The sequence below is a fragment of the Bos mutus genome, chromosome 22 (genome assembly GCF_027580195.1).
Source record: "Bos mutus isolate GX-2022 chromosome 22, NWIPB_WYAK_1.1, whole genome shotgun sequence".
Classification (NCBI taxonomy): domain Eukaryota; kingdom Metazoa; phylum Chordata; class Mammalia; order Artiodactyla; family Bovidae; genus Bos; species Bos mutus.
The window spans coordinates 50,145,210-50,164,369 of record NC_091638.1 but is presented as its reverse complement, the minus strand read 5'-3'; the positions used below and the strand labels follow the sequence as shown (position 1 = coordinate 50,164,369).

General features: G+C 59.3%; 4 protein-coding genes across 9 annotated transcripts; all 4 read right to left on the bottom strand.

The window, feature by feature from the left end:
* Positions 1-205: 205 nt before the first annotated feature.
* On the bottom strand, positions 206-6,159 carry HYAL3 (hyaluronidase 3). Of its 3 annotated transcripts, XM_005892118.3 has the most exons (5): positions 6,054-6,117; positions 5,642-5,680; positions 1,614-2,524; positions 1,171-1,260; positions 206-1,052 (listed from the first exon to the last, which is right to left on the bottom strand). In XM_005892118.3, the coding sequence occupies exons 3-5, from the start codon at positions 2,505-2,507 to the stop codon at positions 777-779; spliced, it is 1,260 nt and encodes a 419-aa protein (XP_005892180.1). In that variant the 5' UTR covers positions 2,508-2,524; positions 5,642-5,680; positions 6,054-6,117; the 3' UTR covers positions 206-776. The 3 variants fall into 3 exon arrangements, with proteins under 3 accessions (XP_005892180.1, XP_070216603.1, XP_070216604.1); XM_070360502.1 differs by lacking the exon at positions 5,642-5,680 and having other exon boundaries at positions 6,054-6,159; XM_070360503.1 differs by lacking the exons at positions 1,171-1,260; positions 5,642-5,680 and having other exon boundaries at positions 6,054-6,159.
* Positions 3,236-4,489, bottom strand: NAA80 (N-alpha-acetyltransferase 80, NatH catalytic subunit; the record flags this gene model as incomplete). Its single annotated transcript, XM_014477099.2, has 1 exon — positions 3,236-4,489. A coding segment is annotated over one exon (1,053 nt), but the record flags the coding sequence as incomplete, so codon positions are not given.
* HYAL1 (hyaluronidase 1) lies at positions 5,687-9,963 on the bottom strand. Of its 4 annotated transcripts, XM_070360492.1 has the most exons (5): positions 9,778-9,963; positions 8,380-9,303; positions 7,921-8,010; positions 7,525-7,738; positions 5,687-6,154 (listed from the first exon to the last, which is right to left on the bottom strand). In XM_070360492.1, the coding sequence occupies exons 1-5, from the start codon at positions 9,796-9,798 to the stop codon at positions 5,961-5,963; spliced, it is 1,443 nt and encodes a 480-aa protein (XP_070216593.1). In that variant the 5' UTR covers positions 9,799-9,963; the 3' UTR covers positions 5,687-5,960. The 4 variants fall into 4 exon arrangements, with proteins under 4 accessions (XP_070216593.1, XP_070216594.1, XP_070216595.1 ...); XM_070360493.1 differs by lacking the exon at positions 5,687-6,154 and having other exon boundaries at positions 6,888-7,738; positions 9,778-9,959; XM_070360495.1 differs by lacking the exon at positions 5,687-6,154 and having other exon boundaries at positions 7,689-7,826; positions 9,778-9,961.
* Positions 9,964-12,969: 3,006 nt separating this feature from the next.
* HYAL2 (hyaluronidase 2) lies at positions 12,970-18,146 on the bottom strand. Its single transcript, XM_005892119.3, has 4 exons — positions 17,996-18,146; positions 14,908-15,887; positions 14,123-14,212; positions 12,970-13,699 (listed from the first exon to the last, which is right to left on the bottom strand). The coding sequence occupies exons 2-4, from the start codon at positions 15,835-15,837 to the stop codon at positions 13,298-13,300; spliced, it is 1,422 nt and encodes a 473-aa protein (XP_005892181.2). The 5' UTR covers positions 15,838-15,887; positions 17,996-18,146; the 3' UTR covers positions 12,970-13,297.
* Positions 18,147-19,160: the final 1,014 nt, after the last annotated feature.

The window sequence follows — 19,160 nt, the reverse complement described above, 5'->3', positions numbered from 1 at the left end:
CTGGGAAGGCGAGTCCCTAGCCACTCGGCTCAGACCGCATCCATGCGGCCGAACCTTCTACTCCCAAGGTGCTGCGTGCGCAGATTACCGGCGCCAGGCTGGGCGCAGAGCACCTCGGGAATTGTAGTCTACTCCTGGGGAGCCCATAAGCCCACGACGCTCTAGCTGAACTATGCACCCACAATGCCCTGCGCCCTTCCCCCAGCACGTGTAGTCATTAACTCTGAAGCTGCCCGCACTGTGCTGTCCACCACCCAGGACCCGCATGTCTGCATTTTGCAGCAGGACGCTCACCACGGGAAGGGTGGTGGGTTTGGAAGAACTCGGGACCAGCCAAACCTCAGGCAGTGGGAGAAAAAGTAACTTTATGATTAAAGCAGAGTAGAGGGAACAGCTTAGCACTTAGCAGATGTTAGCCAGAATCTCCTTGGGGGCCGCCTCCCCCATCCCTGGACGGGTCTCCTGTGACCTCTGCGCAGACTCAGTGAGGTGTAGAACAGAGCCCTGGGCTGGCAACCTTAACCTTTTGGCATACTGACTTTTCCTGGGGCTGCTTTCATGTCAGGAGGATCAGGTGATCTCAGAGGGCCTCTGGTTTTAAAATGGTGTGTTTCTTCTGGCCTCTTCCACTCCCCAGGGGTGCTATGGGAAGTGGGGTATGTGCATGGGAGAAGTGACAATAAGCTACATATAACAAGAGGGGGACAGAGTCCTCCCTTCAGGACTGGAAAGATGGCAGCAGGAACAAGACAGTCAGGGGCAGGTGACTCCTGGCTTTATGGTGCTTCTTCAGGCCTAAGCTCAGGCCTGGGCTCCTGGCAGGTAGGGCCAGCCCAGCCGTGGTAACAACGGCAGCTGAAGGACTCCCAAGCTCCAGGGCTGCCATCTGGCTGCAGATGCAGAAAGACTTCTAGTTGTCCTGGGTTTTGCCAAGCACAACGGCCATGGCCATGGCACCGCTGGTGACTGCAGGCCACGGCTGCCCTGGTCACGTTGATCACATAGGGACCCAGGGTGCCCAGTAGGTAGTCATGGAGATGCCAGCACTCCTCCTGAGGACAAGGGAGGGACGTATCAATGCTCCTGTCCCATGGCCCTGCCATGGTCTTTCCCTGTCTCTAGGACCCCAGCATGGGCTGTGTGGCAGGCTGGAGGTGGGGCAATGATCACCTCAGAACTGGAGAAGCTCAGGTCCCCCCAGAGCACCACGCCGGCTGCCCCCAGTGCCGCGCTCACACCAATGGTCTGCACAAGTTCATCCTGGGGGCACAGAGCTGCTAAGCCAGGGCAGGAGTGCCCAGCTCCTTTATGGCCCTACCTCTGCCCTGGCTTAGCAGCTCTCTGCCCCTACTCCAGTGTTCTTGCCTGGAGAATCCCAGGGACTGGGGAGCCTGGTGGGCTGCCGTCTCTGGGGTCGCACAGAGTCGGACACAACTGAAGCGACTTAGCAGCAGCAGCTACCTTCAAGAACTTTCATGGCTCACTGCCATGATCTGATTCCACCTCTAGAGGAGGGCCCCTTGGCCCTGAGCCTCTTTGAGGGGCTTCTCAGCCCCTCCACTCAGAGAATGTCATGCCTCCCCATCAGACCTGTAGATTTCAGTTTCACTCACCAGGGACAGGAACCTCCCAGAGCTCCGGTGTGTGAGGCGGGCATAGGCCAGGACAGGCAGGGGATGTGGGTGCCCAGCAATGGCCACACGGAAGGCCTCCTCCAGGCGGTATCGGACAAATGCCTGGTGGTGAGCAGGTGGTAGCCTGGGTGGGAGGTATATGCTGGGGAAGAGGGCGCTGGAGGCGGCCCAGAGCCAATGCAGTTGGGTGTTGCGGGCCACGGCAGCAGCATGGCAGTGGCCCGTGTAATTGGAAGCCGTACCACGCCAGCCATTGCCACAGGCTGGGAAGCGATAGAAGCCCCAGAGCCCCTGGGGCTGCAGCGCCCGGCCGAGCCACAACGTGTCCTCCATCAGTGCACGGGCTGCCTGTTCGAAGCCAACACGGGCCTTGTGGAGCTGCTCCTGGGGATCCAGGTTGGGGAATACCCATTGTGCCCAAGCCCAGGAGGCAGCCCGATAGACTTGGCGGCGGCCCCAGTTCCCAGCCCAGAGTGGACACCACTCCTCCCAGTCCAGGACTGCCAGGCCAGCGAAGCCCGGCCACAGGCTGTGGCGGATCTGATGGGCAGCCCGTGCTAGGTGGCAGCCCAGAGGCACAGCCTGTGGGATGCCCCCATTGTGAACTGTGCCCCTTGGCCCAAGGTAGGGGTAGAAGCCGAGCCGGTTCTTGTAGAAGATGGTGACATTCTGGCCGTGGAAATGCTGGCCACGGTTGGCTGAGATGCCCAGGGCCTCGAGTGGCAGGGGCACGCCAAAGCGGTTCTTACAGCGTGCTGAAGGGACGTTCCACAGCACCGAGAAGGGGCGTGCAGGGGCCTGCAGCAAGGATCGGCCACACCCCAAGCACAGGGCCACCCCTAGCACCAGGGCCAGGCCTAGCTGCATGGTCATGCCCCAGGGATGGAAACCTGCAGGAGAGAAGGGGTGTGAGCTTAAGAGTCCATGGCCATGGCCACGCCTTCCCCACAGCAGACCAAGCTGGGAAGACTCCTCTAGCTCCTCCTCACAAGGAAGGGGGGTAAGGAAAGCAAGGTTCCTAAGGGGTCTCGTAGACCTCTCAGAGCAACCCCAGCCCAAGCTGGCCTGGGCATCTCCCTTCCCGTGTTGTCCATCTCTACCATGGCACTGCTGTGCCCTCTGACACCTCTCCCACCCTCAGCTCTCACAAGTCCCCTTTTTCCCTCTGCCCATTTTGTTTCCTGCCCCAAGAACACTCAACTTCCACTCTGCCTGACTTAATTTCTACTTAGCACTCAGGTCTCTGCTATGACATCATCTTCTGGCGCAAGTGCAGTGAGGACATTTGAGCTCCCACTGTCCCAGCAGAGGCCCTGTCACTCTACGCCTGCCCTATCCCTTGAGTTGACACCCTATCTGTCTAGTTCCTCCCTGCCTGTGTCCAGTCCAGGGTCTGTCACACAGCAGGTGCTCAGCGAACAGTGATGAGTGAAGGTGGAAAGAAACACCTTGACGCCTGAGGCAGGCAGAGTGAGAGAAGCAAGGGCTTGCCCTCCATCCATGGCCCTGAGGCCAAGGTGCACTAGGGGGCTCCTGCAGGGATAGCGGACCTAAGAAATGACTGGGAGGTGAGGGTGGGGGTCAACAAATACACTGTCACAGACACACCCAACAAGCCTTTATTCAGCCACACAGAGCTCTGAGCCACAGCCATGGTGCCATCTCCACTGGCACTCAGGAAACATGCCTCAGGAAGCTGCCCTCAGGGGCTAGAAGCTGAGGGATGGCCAGTGGGCTGAAGCTGCTACTGTTGTGGGCAGTCAACTGACCCAGAAAGACAGCATCTTGCCCTGGGAATAGCCTCAGATGTCTTTCTCCATCCAGAATATGGGGCGTCCTCTCAGGTCTTGGTATTGTGTCTCCAGGAGGCTTTGTGGAGGGGGCCCTGCTGGAGGTGGGGGTAAGGTGGTCAGGGGTTCAGGCAGGGGAGGGGGTGGCAGCGATGATGACCCCTTGGGGACTTTTGGGGCCGCTTGGGCAGTCAGGCTAGGGGTGACCTTGCAGGGTGACCGGGGAAAGGGGGCCCTGGGGAAGGCATTGAGCAGGGTGGCAGGCAGTCGCCGGCTGGTGAAGACCAGGCCCTGCACTGGCTCACCCAGCTGGTAGCCCAGATGGGCATAAAAGTGCAGCTGGTCATGGGTGGTGAGGTGTAGCCGGCGGAAGCCCCGGGCCCGAGCAAAGGCTTCGAGGCCCTCCATGAGACGGCGGCCAAAACCACGGCCCCTCAGTGCCCGGGCCACCACCACGGTCTCCACTAGAAGGCTCTGGGGCTGGTCCAGCACCCGGGACAGGCGGGCATGGCCCACTACAATGGGGGCTGCCTCTGGCATGGGTCGGGGGCTTAGCAGCATCAAGCAGAGAGGGAAGGCGTCTGAGGACTGGCCCAAGGAGTGGAGGCGGGAGGCGCGGCTGCGGGGCCACTGCTCGTTGATGAGGTCGGCACAGGCATCCAGGAGTTCGGGTCGGCAGTGCACAGGCTCCAAGGTCAGCTCAACCAGGTTGGGGACTGGGGTCTCCTCTGGCTGGCGTGCATGATCCAGGGTCAGCTGAGCTGAACCAGAACTGAGGGTCATCTCTGGATGGCATGTGGAAACCAGGGTCAGCTCAGCTAGCCTGGGGCTCAGGGTCAGCTCTGGCTGGTGTGTAGGATCCAGGGTCGGCTTGGCCAGGCTGGATCTCAGGGTCACCTCTGGCTGGCACGCAGGATCCAGAGTCAATTGGGCTGGATTGGTACTCAGGATCGGCCCCACCTGGTGCACAGTGTCTAGGCTATGGATCAGCGTGCCTCGGCCAGGGCTCAGAGTCAGTTCTTGCCTACATGTAGGATCCAGGCCCAGCTGAGTCAGGAGCCAGGGTCATTTCCTGGGGTAGAGATGGCTCAGGGCCAGGCAGGGGATTAAGGCCACAGTCTCCAGGCTGTGGGATCTCCTCAGACCACAACAACGTTGCTGCTCCTGTGGATAACAGCCATGCTGGGTTGTGCCAGAAGGGAGGATGGGGTTGGGGCAGGGAGTGCCTGACAGAGTGCTAGGGAGGGCCATGCATCCTGGATCTCATCTGATGGCCCAGGTGACCTGGAGGATCCCATCCCTTATACTTGGAAGCGCTGATTCAGATGGAGCGCACAGGGGATGGGTCCAGGGTGCTCTGCCTTATACTGGATGGAGGCTGAGGGCTAAAGGCTAGGGCTGGGCCCAAGAACTCAAGAGGCCTGGCCCCAGCCTGCTCCGGCTACCACTCTGTCCTCCCCAGGACAGTAGATCCAGCCCTACACCATTGCAGCTGGCTAGCCATCAGACAGAACATGCAAACTAGATGCCACAACCCCCTGCTTTAACCTCAGGTTACCGTTGGAGAAAACACAGCTACCCCAGGAATTCCCCTCTCCCTACTCCCTACTCTAAGTCCTAGACTTTTTGAACATCTGGGCCATGCTGGCCACTTAGATCCTGGGTTGCCATTCACCCACCCATCAGGCTCAAATTTCCCCTCCCTGGACTGCTTTCCCTGCCTAGGGGACAGAGTCCATGGCTCCCTCCCCAAAACGGCCCAGCTTGGTACACTTTGATTGCATATGGACCCAACTGCCCCTCCGAAGTGGCCTGGCTCATACAGCAACGTGGCTCCTGCAAGCCTGGTTCCCCACAGGTCTGTTTCGTAGCCACTCTAGATAAGAACCACAGCTTCCTTCCTACACCCACAGGGATGTCTAACGGCTAGCAGACTGGGGGCTCAGACCTCCTGCCCCCAAACTCCATTGCTTGCCCATCCCACCTCAGGTTCTGCTGGCAGGAGGGTCTATGCTGGGGGATTTCTAGCGACAGGTGGCCTCTGGGCCCCATCTTTCTATTCACCTGCTTCAGAGGGGATGCGCTGGCTCCCTCCCCATCCCCACCTCCCCAGGAAGACCTTGTGAGCTTGAGGCCAATTTCACACTGGTCAGTTAACAGGCAGCCCCCTTCCCTCACACCCCTTCCGTCACATTCAGAGGGCTATAAGCCTCTCACCTGCATCAGCCACCTCCGCCAGCAGCTGCACCCCTGGACCTGGAGGGAGGAAGCCCCAGGATCCGCCCCCTGGGCCTGGAACCCCAGACTTCCCCCACAGACTTAACCCCTTGTATGCCGACCCCACCCACTATGGGGCGGGGCTCCCGGGTCCACCGACAGAGGCGGCAGTCTCTCTTGCCTCGATTTCCCTCTTCCTCCCAGTGGGTGACAAACCGTGGAGTCTGGGGGTGGGGGTTTCGGAACCTAGACTCTGGGCAGGTGTGGCTCGGCATGCTTTGGGAGGGAACGACAGACGCAAGAAGGGCGTGCGGGGCGGCTAGTCAACTTGAGAACTGTCCGCGCGGAGCGGACGGGGAGAGCGGGGGGACAGTGAAGACGAACGCCGCGCAGGGAACGGGGTAGTACTGACATGTTGTTGCCGGGCTCCGGGATGCTCCGCGTCCTCGCTTCTCGGGGATGGGTATCTCGTTGTCTCTGGCTCGGACCCCTCCGGCTCTCGGCACTCACCCCCTAGCGGTAGGGCGGACGAACTGCAGCTGCCCCGGCCCGCGGCACACAGCCTAGTCCTGGGTCTTCCCGGCGGCCAGGCCCCGCCCCGGCCGCCCTGTACCTCCGCCTAGGCCCCGCCCCTGGCCCGGCGGGTCATAACACCGACCAGACGCAGACTGGGTCTTTACCGGGCCTCTAGCTCTGTTCCTCCCACCCTAGTTTATCCTGGCCTCGCTCCCAGTGAGCCTGACTCCATCTCGGGTTGGCTGGGCTTCCGTCCTCGCCCCGCCCCAGCCTGATAGGTCTCGCCCAAAGTTTAGTTTTGTCTGGGCTCACGCTATCCCTCCTGCACGGCGTGGAAAACAATCAAGTGGCGCTTCTACTTCAAATTTGGGCCCCACACTGGGAAGCAGCCGCCCTCGGACACACATCAGATCTGAGTGAGAGAAAAGAACTTTTCCTGTACCCTCTGGATACCAGCGCCTAGACGTTTTAGGCCCTCAACAAACAGCTTTTGAAGTTAGAATCCTCTGAATGGATTCAGAGTGCAGTGCAGAGCTGGTTACCATCGACTTATCAGTAGGAGACAAAAGGTTGTACCTCTCTGGCCAGGCAGCCCGGGCTTGAATCTCAGCTGCTCTGTTTTCTGGCTGTGCAACCTTGGGGAAAGTGCTTACCCTCCCTGGGTGTGCCTCAGTTTCAATTAAGTTAGCCTACTTAAAATGCTTAGCACAGGACTTGGAAAGAGTAGATGCCCAGTGAATGTCAGTTTATTTATTTGTTATTTGTTTAACCGCACCGCTTAGCATGCGTGATCTTAGTCTCCGCCCGTGCCCCCTGCAGTGGAAGCTCCGTGTCTTAACCACTGGATGGCCAGGGAAGTCCCGAATGTCAGTGCTTGTGACTGCTTCTGTTTGAAGACTGACTCAGTGTCTCCAGAGGAAGTATTTTTGACTCTGTCGGGTGGATGCCTGACATGACTCCTGTGACTGGATGCCTAACCATGACTCCTGTGACTGCCTGGACTTGGGAAAGCCCTAGCCAGGCCCAGATTGCATCAGGTACTCAGTGTGTGCCCATGCCAATCAGCATATGCCCCACTGCTCACACCGTGTCCTTATGCAGCTATCTTGGTCTGTAAGCAGGTGTGCACACTGGTGTATGCTCATGACACTGGCTGAGTGGACTTCTGACTGTAACCATGACTCCTGTGACTGCCTGGACTTGGGAAAGCCCTACCTAGCCAGGCCCAGCTTGCATCAGGTACTCAGTGCGTGCCCATGCCAATCACCACATGCCCCACTGCTCACACCGTGTCCCCCTCCACCCACGGTAGCAGCGACATTCGAACTCCACTGCCATCCGCAACCGATCCTCGAGCGAGAGGGCACCTTGTAGGGTCAGGGGCCCACCACCAGGCGTAGGCTTGATGGAAAAACTGGTGGAGTTGAGGATGAGGCGGGCCTTGGGGTAACTGGGGCGCCGGGCACAACGGCCATGGCCGGAGCATAGGACCTGACTGCACAGACGAGCCCCGCTGGTCACATTCAGGATGGAGGGTCCCAGCGTCGTGTCCACATACTCCTTGATGGCCTGGCATGATTCCTAGGTGGGGAGGGGCGCATCAGGGACACCGTGGCCATGCATGGGTCCACCTAGGACACTGAAGCACTCGCCTCCTGGCCAGCCAAGGCTGCAGGAGTAAAAGGTGGGCTGGGGTCTCCCCTGGCAGCCTGGCAGCCCCACCCCCACCCCCACCCTCACCCCCATCCTGGACCTGAGCTCACCTTGGTGCTTGTGTTCACCCAGCTCACCCAGAGCACCACTCCCGCTGCACCCTGGGCTGCACTCTCCCCCAGGCTGTGTTCCAGCTCCTCCTGAGAAAAGGACAGAATAGCTCCGAGGGGGCCTCCCTGGCTTCCCACAGCAGGCTGCTGTATCACTACTGGATGGGACAAATAATTCATAACCCCCACCGGGGGCTGCTCTAGCCTTGGTGGCCAGAGGCAAGCCTGGCCTCCCTCTAGCTTGTGAGTGCCATGCAGGCAGGGACAATTTCTTTCTGAAGAACGTTGAATTGTCTGTGCCTAGCACAGAACTTGGCACACAGGAGGTGCTCAAAGAATGTGAAAGGGAATGGATGAAGGTGCCCCGAGGCTAAAGTGCCCCAGGGCTGTGTGGCCTCAGGTGCTGGACTAAGGCCTGGCAAGGTAGGTCCTGGGTGGGTGGGGTCACAGGAGACTCACCGCGGGCAGAAAGTGGTTAGTCATGTCGTAGAAGAGCTGCATGTAGGGCAGCACCGGCAGCTTGGGGTCCCCCGCACCCGCTGCCACACGGAATGCCTCAGCCACACGGTGCTGCACGAACATCTGTGTCTTCTTCGTGCCCTCCAGTGCTGCAGGCAGGTAGATGCTGGGGTAGAGGGCACGGCTCTGGCCCCACAGCCACCCGAGCTGGTCATTCTGGGCACAGATGTTTAGTGGACACTGGCCTGTATAGTTGGGACTTTTAAAGTCATAGTTGTAGCACTCAGGGAAATTATAGAAGCCCCAGAGGCCCTGAGGGCGCAGTGCTTGTCCCAGCTTGAGGGTGCCTGCCATCCACTCCTCTGCAGCCCCCTCGAACTGGTCCTGAGCTGCGGCCTCCACCCGAGGAGCTAGCCAGTCTGGGTGCTGCTTCTGTACCAATGCCCGTGAGCGCTGCCGGTAAATGTCCTTGGTGTCCCAGTTGAAGGCCCAGCGCGGGCGCCATGCCTCCCAGTCAATGACTGCCAGCCCTGAGAAGCGAGGCTCAGGCATGGCAGCCAGGATGTCCTGGAATGTGCGGGCCAGGTGGGCATTCAGGCTGGCATTCTGGGGCAGGCCACCAAACACAGGCTCCCCAGCAGATGTATAGTAAGGGTAGGTACCCAGCTGGGAGCTGTAGAAAATGGTCATGTTAGGGCCGCGGAAGGTCTGCCCCGGGTTGGTCACCACATCAAAGATACTGATGTCTACGTCCACGCCGTGTTTCTTCATACACCACTCGGTGTTGGCATTCCAGATGGTAGTGAAGGGCTGGTTGGGGACCACAGGGTCCCGGGAGCCTTGGGTCATGCTGAGCAAGTTCAGGAAGAGGGTGCAGACAGGAAGCAAGTGGGCTGCCATAGCCCAGGGCAGGTGTAGGGAAACCTGGCCAGGGAAGGCAAAGCAGAGAGCAGGCCTTGAACTCTCTGATCCCTGAGGGCAGGCAGGACAAGTCCCTTATTAATCCACTTCTGCTCTGGCTTCAGGTAAGTATGGACCTGCAGGGCTCAGGGTGGTCAGAGGGCAAAGGAGAGGCATTGAGGGGAACAGAGCCACTAGAGGGCGCACTCGACTTGCCTCTTGGGCCGGCCTCGGTCCCCCTTACAGGTCTTGTATTGGCTTAAGCTCGCCCACTCCCACTTCCCCAGGGGCCATAGAAGCCATGACATCTGTCCTGAGAAGCCTGGCTGAGAGCCAGGCCCTCAGCCCCAAGGCTGGCCGACGGATGGAGGCAGGGGCTTCCCTGTCTCTTCCGCCAGGAATCCTGGCCAGCCATTGGAGAAGGGGACGCTCAGTGCCGCAGGAAAGGTCAACCCAGCCCTTCTGTACACCCTCGTCTGCCCACTTGTCCCTGCTGACCTCAAGGCTGAAAGGCCTCATTCTCCAAACTTCCTGACCCCAGGGCGAGGGCCTGTGCAGGCATCAGCAAGATTCTGTTCCTTAAGTCTGGCACCAGGCGCACCAACACTCTTGGAGGAAGAAAACTGCTGCTGGAAACGCTGAGCTTTTGTAGGGGGTCACTCCACCCAGTTTGGGGGCGGGCTGAGGGGCGGGCCCCGGGTGAGAGGGCTGGGCCAGACAGCTGAGCCACCCCTGCACGCCTAGCAAAAAAAAAAGAAAAAAAAAAAGCCCTGGGTAGGAGGTGGGACTGGGCCGGAAGTGGCCCCTCCCACTCTGTCAGCACTGGGGCTGGGCTTTGTGTGGCAGGACTGGGGTGGGTTTATTCGGGATGGGGTGCAAGCGGAGGCGGTGCGTGGGGTCTGTCTCGGTGGCAGAACCCACTGGGCAGGCTCGTCTGTAATACTGGAGTCTGGGTGCTTTCCCCACAGAGTTGAATTATGACATCTGTGGGCACTAGGCACTTTCGCTTTTGTTGACGCCTTTCTTAAAAAAAAAACATTTTAAGGGAATTCCCTGGTGGTCCAGTGGCTAAGACCCTGCCCTTCCAATGCAGGGGGCAGGGGTTCAGATTAGGGAACTAAGCTCTCACAACCTTGTAGTAAAAAACAACTAAATTGGTATAAGGACAGTATAATCTAGACGGAATTCATTATATTAATGTATTTTTTCTTCTGATTACAATTCAAACATTTTTTGCGGGCCTGTACACATATTGTGGCCCTGTGCCTGCTGTGCCTAGTGGGTAAGTCGCCCCTGCTTTAGGGACCTGTGCTGAAGTCAGGGCTGCGCAGTCACCCTTAGTGTGCGTGCTGGCTCAGCGACTGTGCCTTTATGAGGCTCCAGTTAGTGACCATCTGGGCCTCTCCACAAACTCCAGGAGAGTGGGCATGTGCAAGTGTGGGACCCGGTGCCCAGGACCTGGTGTGTTTGAGACCCTGTTGTCTCATGACCACGCGACCCCATGCCTCTGTGGCCACGCAGAGGAGCACGAGGGTATCAGTGATGACACACTTGTTCTTTCCTTTGTGATTTCCCTTGTCTGCTGATTCAGATGCTAGTAACTGAGACCTTCGAGGTGCTCAGGCCCAGGCTTGCCTGCCCGACTTGGGTGAAGGAAGCATCACATCCCTGGTCCAGGGGAACGCGCTGCCTGGGTCTACAGCCCAGTCTGAACTTGAGCTTATGGCCCCCCAGCACGGTGGTTACTGCAACAGGGACACAGTTGGCTGCCGTCTGGACTGGTCCTCTAGGCTGGCTAGGATGAAGCGGGCAGGGCTGAAGGGGAGGAGGGCCCCAGTGTTGGGGGCTGTGAGCACACCAGCCAGACCCAAGCATGGGATCTAACGACGACGGTGGTAGCTGGGGACTGTTCAGAATGCAGGGTCCCTGAGGGATAAGCATTAGTATGAGAGAGCTTGGCACAACTCCCAAGGGCTGAGGGCACAGGAGACCATCAAGGTAGCCCCTGACCCCCTCTCCCCAAAGCTCCACCCTACCTCCTGAAACTGAGGTAACTCCTATATTACCCCCAGAAACCTGTGGCTGCAATCGGCACAATCCAGCCCACCAGCATTCTCTGGATTTGGGGGGATGGCTTCCCCAAGCTCTAACCACACCCTCCTCTTGCCTGCATGCTTCTCTGTGGAACATTCTCCACTATCCAGTGTCTGACTTGGTCTTAGCATCCACTGTGCATCTCCCTTTACACCATCATACCCCTGAATATATAGGCTTCCCCGGGGGCTCAGTGGTAAAGAATCAACGCAGTAGACAGGTTGGAAAGATCCCCTGGAGAAGTAAACGGCAACCCACTCCCATATTCTTGCCTGGGAAATCCTATGGACAGAGGGGCCTGGCAGGCTACAGTCCATGGCGTCACAAAAGGGCTGGATACAGCTCCGTGACCAAACAACTACCCCTGAGGATGGCTGTCTTTGTTGGTGTGGTTCCGGGGTGCACCCCGCCCAGCCCTGGCACGCGTGTGGCTCAGCGCCTTCACTGAACAGGTGGCAGTCACCGCCCTCAGACAAAATCAGGCCTGCTGCCACTCTAGAGCAGCCTGTGGCAGACCCCCAGACACACCCCCGCCTCTAATCCTGCAGCCCCCTTTGTGCTCTGTCTTCCTCCAGACTGCCCGTGCTTCGTTCCCAGCATCACTGTCCCACCTCATTCAAAACTCAGTGTAGAAAGCCCTTCCTCGAGGCTGCTTCCTGAGTCCCAGTGGTGGTGTCAAGACTTCCCGAGCAGGGGTGCCCTCCTCACCTCGTGGCAGTTTTCTGAGTCTGTCTCCCCAGAGTCGGTGTCAGCTGAGGGCAGGGGCTCAGTCCTCACTGATATGGATGGGAGGAATCCAGGTGTGGGTCCAGGGCTGGAGGGAGGGGCAGCGCCCCACCCAGGGTAACTCACAACAGAAGCAGAGGAAGTGAAGCAGGTCTGACTGCTCCAGCCGCTCCTTCTCTCCCCTGGGACAGCTGGGGAAAAGCTACACTCTCTCATGGCCAGGCCAGAGCTGCCTGTTGAGGATAGCCCCCCGCTCACCCCATCATACATCTTTGCAGTGGAACAGGGAGTGGGCCTCATGATTCAGATCCCAGTGCCCTGTTGGCCTTCCTCTGACCGTACCCGGTGGAGGACTCTGACCCAGATGGGGAGAGGTGCGTGTGGCTGAAGTCCACTGCCCTTGAGAACAGGGAGTGGAGGAGACGCCCTTGCCTTTGAGAATAGCAGGGAGGAGCGATCTGGCTACCTGCCCGGCCAGGGAAGATCAAACATCCATTTCCCACTTTCTCCCTGGGTGGGCGAGGCGAGGAGACTGGCACCAGCCCAGCTGGGGATACGGCACCATTTAGGAGCAGCACAAGGGCCCTGCCCACAGAAGGCTGGACCCAGTCGCTTTCCAGTCAATGTGGAGAACGTCAGGTCCTTGCTATTGGGGTAGAAAGGGACTCCCTCCGCTCCCAGTGGCCAGTGCCCTGGCAGGACAGCTAGAGCAGGCAGCTCGGGCCTGCAGATCCCAGTGAACGTGTGTTATAGATGAGAAGTCCCCAGCAGAGAGTCTCACAGAGACACTTCTGAGCTCAAACCTTATTTGGAAGAGCCTGAAAGCACTCTCACATGCCCTGGCCCAGGCACGGACAGTCCAAGCAAAGAAGCAGTTGTTTTATATTTAATTTACAAAAGAGACCCCAAAATAATAATAATAAACTATCCAGGGGCAGGGGAGTAGGGTCAGGTCCTCCCCGGCCCAGCTGTGCCCCTCTTCCTCTCTGGCAGGGAGAGACGGGGCCTTCCAGGGGACTGCCCCTCCCCCTTAGAACAGGGGGTGGGAGCTGGTAAGGACATCCTACCGGGCATCCCAGAGGGCTCTGCCCCTCCAGACTCTGGTTTGTCCACCCCTTGCAGGCTCCTACATGCCTGACAGACCCCTTGTGGCAGAGGCCAGCTGGCCTGGCAGCTGGGTGAGAGACCCTTACAAAGTCTAGGTGAAGGCCAGGACTGCCACTGCCAGCAGGCCAGTGAGGTGGGACCCAGCCCAGGCCCCACTGGCACCCCCAGCTGCCCGCCTGCGGTCCCACTGGCATTGCTCACCACCCCAGCCTAAGTAGCACTGGCAGCGAAAGTGCATCTGTAGGTGGTTGCGGTCGGCCCAACTGAGTTCCCCCTCTGGTCGCAGCCGTGGCTCATCAGGTGCGTGGCTAGGCACTAGACGGAAGCTGCTGGCACTGAGGTGCAGGAAGGTGTGAGCGTTGGGGTCCCGGCGCACACAGCGCCCATGACCATGGCACTGGGCCCAGCTGCAGTACTGGGCAGCCCAGGACACATTGACGACATAGGGTACCAATGACCGAGTCAGATAATCCTTGAGGCGTCGGCAGGTCTCCTGGGGGTAGAGGACAGGGAGGAGGGTCAGCTGCCTTAGCCCATGTGGAAACTCAGTCCACACTGTGTGACTGCACCTTCTTTTAACAGCGCGTGTATGCATGCACGCACGCACACACACGCGCGCACGTACGCCTGAGCCCTCACTGTTCCCATTCCTTCTAAGAAGAGGGTGGGGGCAGGGACTGGAACCCAGCAGGGCAGGTGGGGCAGGGTGGAACTCAACAGCTGGTCAAGACAACAACTCCCTCTTCCTGGGTGAAGGGCAGGGGTGGGGGTGGGGGTAGATCCTGTCTTCACTGTTGGGACACGGGCTGCCTTGGGAAGCAGAGGAGGGGAGCACTTTGAGGTTTGCAGCCAAAGTGCAAACACTCTGCCTCTCCCTGCAGACTCAGCTCTGGTTGGCTGGGTGGGTCTTACTTACGTTGCTGGTGGTAAACCCTGCGTCACCCCAGAGGATGACGCCGGCTGCACCCAGGGCAGCACTCTCACCAATGGTGGAGATGAGATCCATCTGTAGGGGAAGTGGATGAGACCACAGGGTGAGAAGGACAGGTCGGGGGGCAGGCCCTAGCCTCTACCAATTTGCTGACCCCCGACTGCATCCCAGCCCTCCCCTTCTCATCCCCAGGCAGCAGCTGTTGCGCTTTCCCCTTAAATGTTTAAGCCATTTCCACCCCCTTCTTTGGCCTCCGATTCTCAAGCCAAGGGCCCACTTGAGCCTGGCGTGTATCTATCAGTTGTGTCCGACTCTTTGCAACCCCATGGACTGTAGCCCACCAGGCTCCTCTGTCCATGGGATTTCCCAGGCCAGAATACTGGAGTGGGTTTCCATTTCCTTCTCCAGGGGATCTTCCTGACCCAGGGATCGAACCCAGATCTCCTGCCTCGCAGGTGGATTTTTTACCATCTGAGCCACCAGGAAAGCCCTACATCTGTCAGGATGGACTACGAAGTCAGAATGCTAGGCCTGAATGCCTCCTCTGCCTGGATTTCCTGGGAAGTTCTGGCCACACTTCTCAGCATCTCTGGACCTCAATTTTCTTATCCACAAATGGAGATAACAATGTCACCCTCTCATAAGGTTACAGAGAGAATGAGGTGAGGGGATGTAGAGTAGTCAGTAAACTTGAGGGCAGGAGGCCCCCTGGTAACCCAAACCTGCGGTGCTTTCCCAAGGAAGAATACAGGGCCCTGGGAGGCACATACCTCGCTAAGCCCTGTGAGTCCACGGCTATAGGTGGGCCTCGTGAAGACGTAGACGGGGAGTGCATGGTTGGCATGGTGGACGTCAGCCACGCGAAGAGCCTCCTGGACACGAAAGCTGACAAAGTTGCGGCCGTGAGTGGAGGAAGCCAGTGTCTCTTCCAAGTAGACAGAGGGGAAGAGGGCCGTGCTCTCAGCCCAGAGCCAGGCCAGCTGGTCATTTCGGGAGACCTCAACATCAGGGCAGCGGCCTGTATAGGTCTCCCAGTTCTGCACATAATCATGGTTGTAACAGTCAGGGAAGAGGTAGAAGCCCCATAGGTGCCGAGGCCGAAATGCCTTGACAAATCGCAATGTCTCCAGCATGAACTGCCGTGCAGCGAACTCAAACTCATACTGCGCCTCCTTGGCTACGCGCTCTGGTGGCCAATCAGGGTGGCGAATGGCCACCAAATGGCGTGATAATCGGCGGTACACATCCTTGTCCTGCCAGTTGCGCACCCACACTGGCCGCCAGTCCTCCCAGTCGATGACTGCCAGCCCTGCAGGCTCCTGTGTACGAATGTAGTGTTCCACGTGTCCCTTCAGCATCTCCAGGTGTACCCAGAGGCTGCCATTCTGTGGCACACCACCATGTACTGACCTCCCCACCGAATTGAAGTGTGGATACATGCCCAGCCGGTCACGGTAGAAGATGGTGATGTTCTGATTTACAAAACCCTCGTTAGGTGAGGCCTGAACATCAAAGGCCTTCATGTCCTTTGGGTCCAATGGCATCTTGTGGCGCGGGCCACAGTCCTGTGTGGGCACATCCCATGCGACCACAAAGGGCCGGCCCGTGAAGATGGGTGGTGCTGTGGGCTTCAGCTCCGTGGCCCATGCCACCACCAACACCAGGGCCAGTGTGACGGCGGGGCCCAGGCCTGTCCACATGCTGGGGGCTGCAGGAAGTCAGTGTCACCTGCCAGGCACCAGCTCAGGAACTGGTAAAAAGGTGGGAGACAGCAAGTAAGTCTAGAGGATCCTGGAGGTCATCCATCCCAAACCCATCCACGCTCCCAAAGCCCATGCTGCATTAGGCCACTGTGCCCAGGACTGTTCAGACTCTGTTATTAGCTATAACAGATCTGAAAGACCATAGGCCACTGAAGGACAGGCAACACATCCCCGTAGCTCACTGCCAGGAGCACTGGGCTCCTTCCTGGACAAGTAGCCTATGGCTAGGCAGGCACTGCTGTTAGGTCTGTGACCCCTTTGAAACTGGACAAATTGAGCTATGGACTCACTGCCGAAAGGCTCACCCATGACTGAGTATCACCCAGGACAAAGTTTCTGAGAGCCCCAAACCGAGGCCCACTCTACCCCGTGAAGAACTTTTGATCCTGAGAAATCACAGCATTTGGGTGAGGCAAGCCACAGCTGTTGGAGTAGCTAGGAAGCTGTAACTCAGCCCCGAGTTGGTATCTTTTTTAGCACCCGCCCAACAGAAAAGTGAGGCTAACAGACTTTATCTCAGCGCAGACACTCTCCCCCAGCTTGGTGGAGGCCCCGCGGGGACAAAGGGGTGGTGGATCTCCCACGGTGGCGCCAGCAGACCGGCCTTTCCCTCTACAGCTACCAGGAATGCGCGTGCCCGCGGGCCAGGCGGCCGGGGGTAAAAGCCCACTCCACCTGGCCTTTGTCCGGAACCCCGCCCCCGCCCCGCACGTGGGGGCTGAACCCTGCCGGCAAGGGGGGCGGTCTGGGCCGCCTCCCCGTGGGGTTCAGAACAGAGCCCGCGGAGACAGCAGCTCGGCTCGCACTGCCCTCCCTCACCTCGCGCAGGGCGCCGCCGGGACCTGCGCCATGGCCACCTCCATCTCCGTCCCAGCCCGGCCCGCAGCCTTCCACGGTTCGGCCCCGGCTCAGCACCTCTACTGGCTCCGCCCCCCCACCCCAGCCCGCCGGCCCTTTAAGAATCCAGCGCGGAGGCGGGCCCTGCGCAGGATTTGCGACGGGGGAGGGAAGGTGTGCCTGACTTTCGAGCCGCCAATACCGCGCTTTGGGCTCCGAGGACCCCAGATCCTCTTCCGAGGAATGTAGCCATAAGTCTGGGACTCTGAGGTGCCTCCAAATGGGGCTTTCTTCTGGAGTCTTAACCACGAGCGCCAAGTCAGCCTAAAGTTCACCCCCGCAACCTGCGGCCAGTGGTACACTCCTCCCTGCTCCGCGACGCGGCCAGCCGCTTAAAGGGACAGCGTAAAGGACGAGGGTCGGGAAGGGAATGAAGGTAGTGTGACGTTCCCTCATTCGTCCGTAAGGAGGTGCTGTGGGACCTTGAGGCCTTGGCTGGGGGCAGTAGAGAATCTGGCTCTGCACCTCTGAGTGTAATCTCCAGTCCTGGGGCCCCCTTTGTATGGAAAGGGGGACGGTGACCCGCAGCCTGTCTGCGATCTCCCGGGACAGTACTGCCCCGCCCCCCTTACGGTTCAGGGCTCCCCTCCCCCGACCCCGGTGGGAAGGGAATCCCCGCCCCTTGCCCGTCTGGGGCTGGGGGGCCTAGCACCCGCGTCTTAGCCCATCCAGGGCTGGATGGAAGCAGTGGTTGTCCTGGTAACACAAGCTGTGAGTCGCAGTTAGGCCTGCCTGGCTGGGAGCCTATAAGCCCAGCGAGCCCTGAGGGTAGGGCGTCCCCCTGCTCCTGACTTGCAACTGGGACAGGCCAGTCCTTGGGCTCCTATCCCCTCTGTCCAGCCTCTGGGGGCCCTGTGGGAACCCCAAGTCGTCCTTTCAACTCTGAGAAGGCTGCCTCCCTTACAGAAGTTCCTGGCCGGACAGCAGAGAAAACCGGCTCAGCCAGAAGGGTTCCCCTGGGCCTCCGCTGGGTATCCCGTCTTTTCGCCCTGCACGCCCCTCCCTCTGGGGAGCAGGCTTGGAGCTGCAATGGAAGCGAGAATTCCTTGCCTCTTCCTAAATCCGCTTCCCCGGGGTCCTCAGCTCCCCAAAGGGCCCGGGTCTACTTGGCCAGCCCATTCCCTGCGCACGCGCCTGGGAGGAGAGAGAGGGAGCGCCCTGTACCAGGGTGCAGACCAGTCGTCTGCCCTGGGCTCACCTGTGTGGGAGTCCGTCGGCCCAGTAGGTCGGCGGCCTCCCTCCTTCCCGGGGTAAGTCTCTAGCCAAGCTATTCGCGCCAGCTCCTGCCCTTTGGGCAGCCCGCCGGCGACTTGATAAACCCCATCCCTCCCACCGGCTCCCGCCTCCCACCCCAGCCCTTTATCCTCACTTCCTCCTGCCCCTCAGAGAGGAAAGGGCCAGGAACAGGCGCGGGGGAAGGGACCGCCTTGACCCTGTTTCCCTCCGGTATGTCCTGCTGGCTGGTTGCCTGCCCTGCCCCTCCTCCCCTGAGTAGGCCCTGGCCCAGCAAACTGCACCAGGTGACAGGAAGGCTGAAGGACCCAGCCAAGGTGCCAGCCTCCCCCATGCTGACAGCTTCCCAAACCTGCCCCTGGGGCTGAGGCCCATCCTCAAATCCAGCAGCTTATGAGTGGAGCGGCCCTGGTGGTGGTGCTTTGGGAAGTCAAACTACTTGGGGGATGTTTGGCAGATGGTTCCCTAAAGCAGGTGGTGAAGAGAACCAGCCCTGGGGTGGGGGATGTTGGGGGAACTTACAGGAGCTGAGTCATTTTTTTTCCACTGAGAGCGGAAGCATCTCATGTGTGAGAGTGGACAAAGTGTGACAGAGTGTTGATATGGGTGATGTGGGGGGGACAGGCCCTGGGAGGCTTCTGTACGGTGCTCTTTTGTCAGAGGACATTCCTGGTTGGTTCTAAGATGTTGCCGAGTACAGGGCTCCTTACAAAACTGGTGAGGGGAGGGGTGTATTTCTGTGGAAGAGAGTGTCCATAATGTGGCTGGCTCCAGGGAGGGCTGCAGCAGGGTTCCAGCAGACTCCTCCAGAGGTGCAGACAACTCTGCACACCCTCAAATCACCCTGGGCTACTCCCCCTGGACCTACCATCCCACCCCTTTGATGCCTAGGGCCTCTCCCCTAATAGAAAGCTGTGTAAGCCTGGTGGAGTGGGGGAGGTGGGCACATATCCTACAGTCTACCCCTGATGACTATGCTGGCTCTGTAAGGGACACAGGCCTTAGAAGCTCTAAGGGCAGGGGCCCCTGGGGAAACAAAGGCCAGACCACTGTTCCAGGGCAGGGACATTTCCTCAGGCAGCCAGCAGGAAGGAAGTGCACACAGCCCAGTGGGAGGGAGTGGGGAAGCA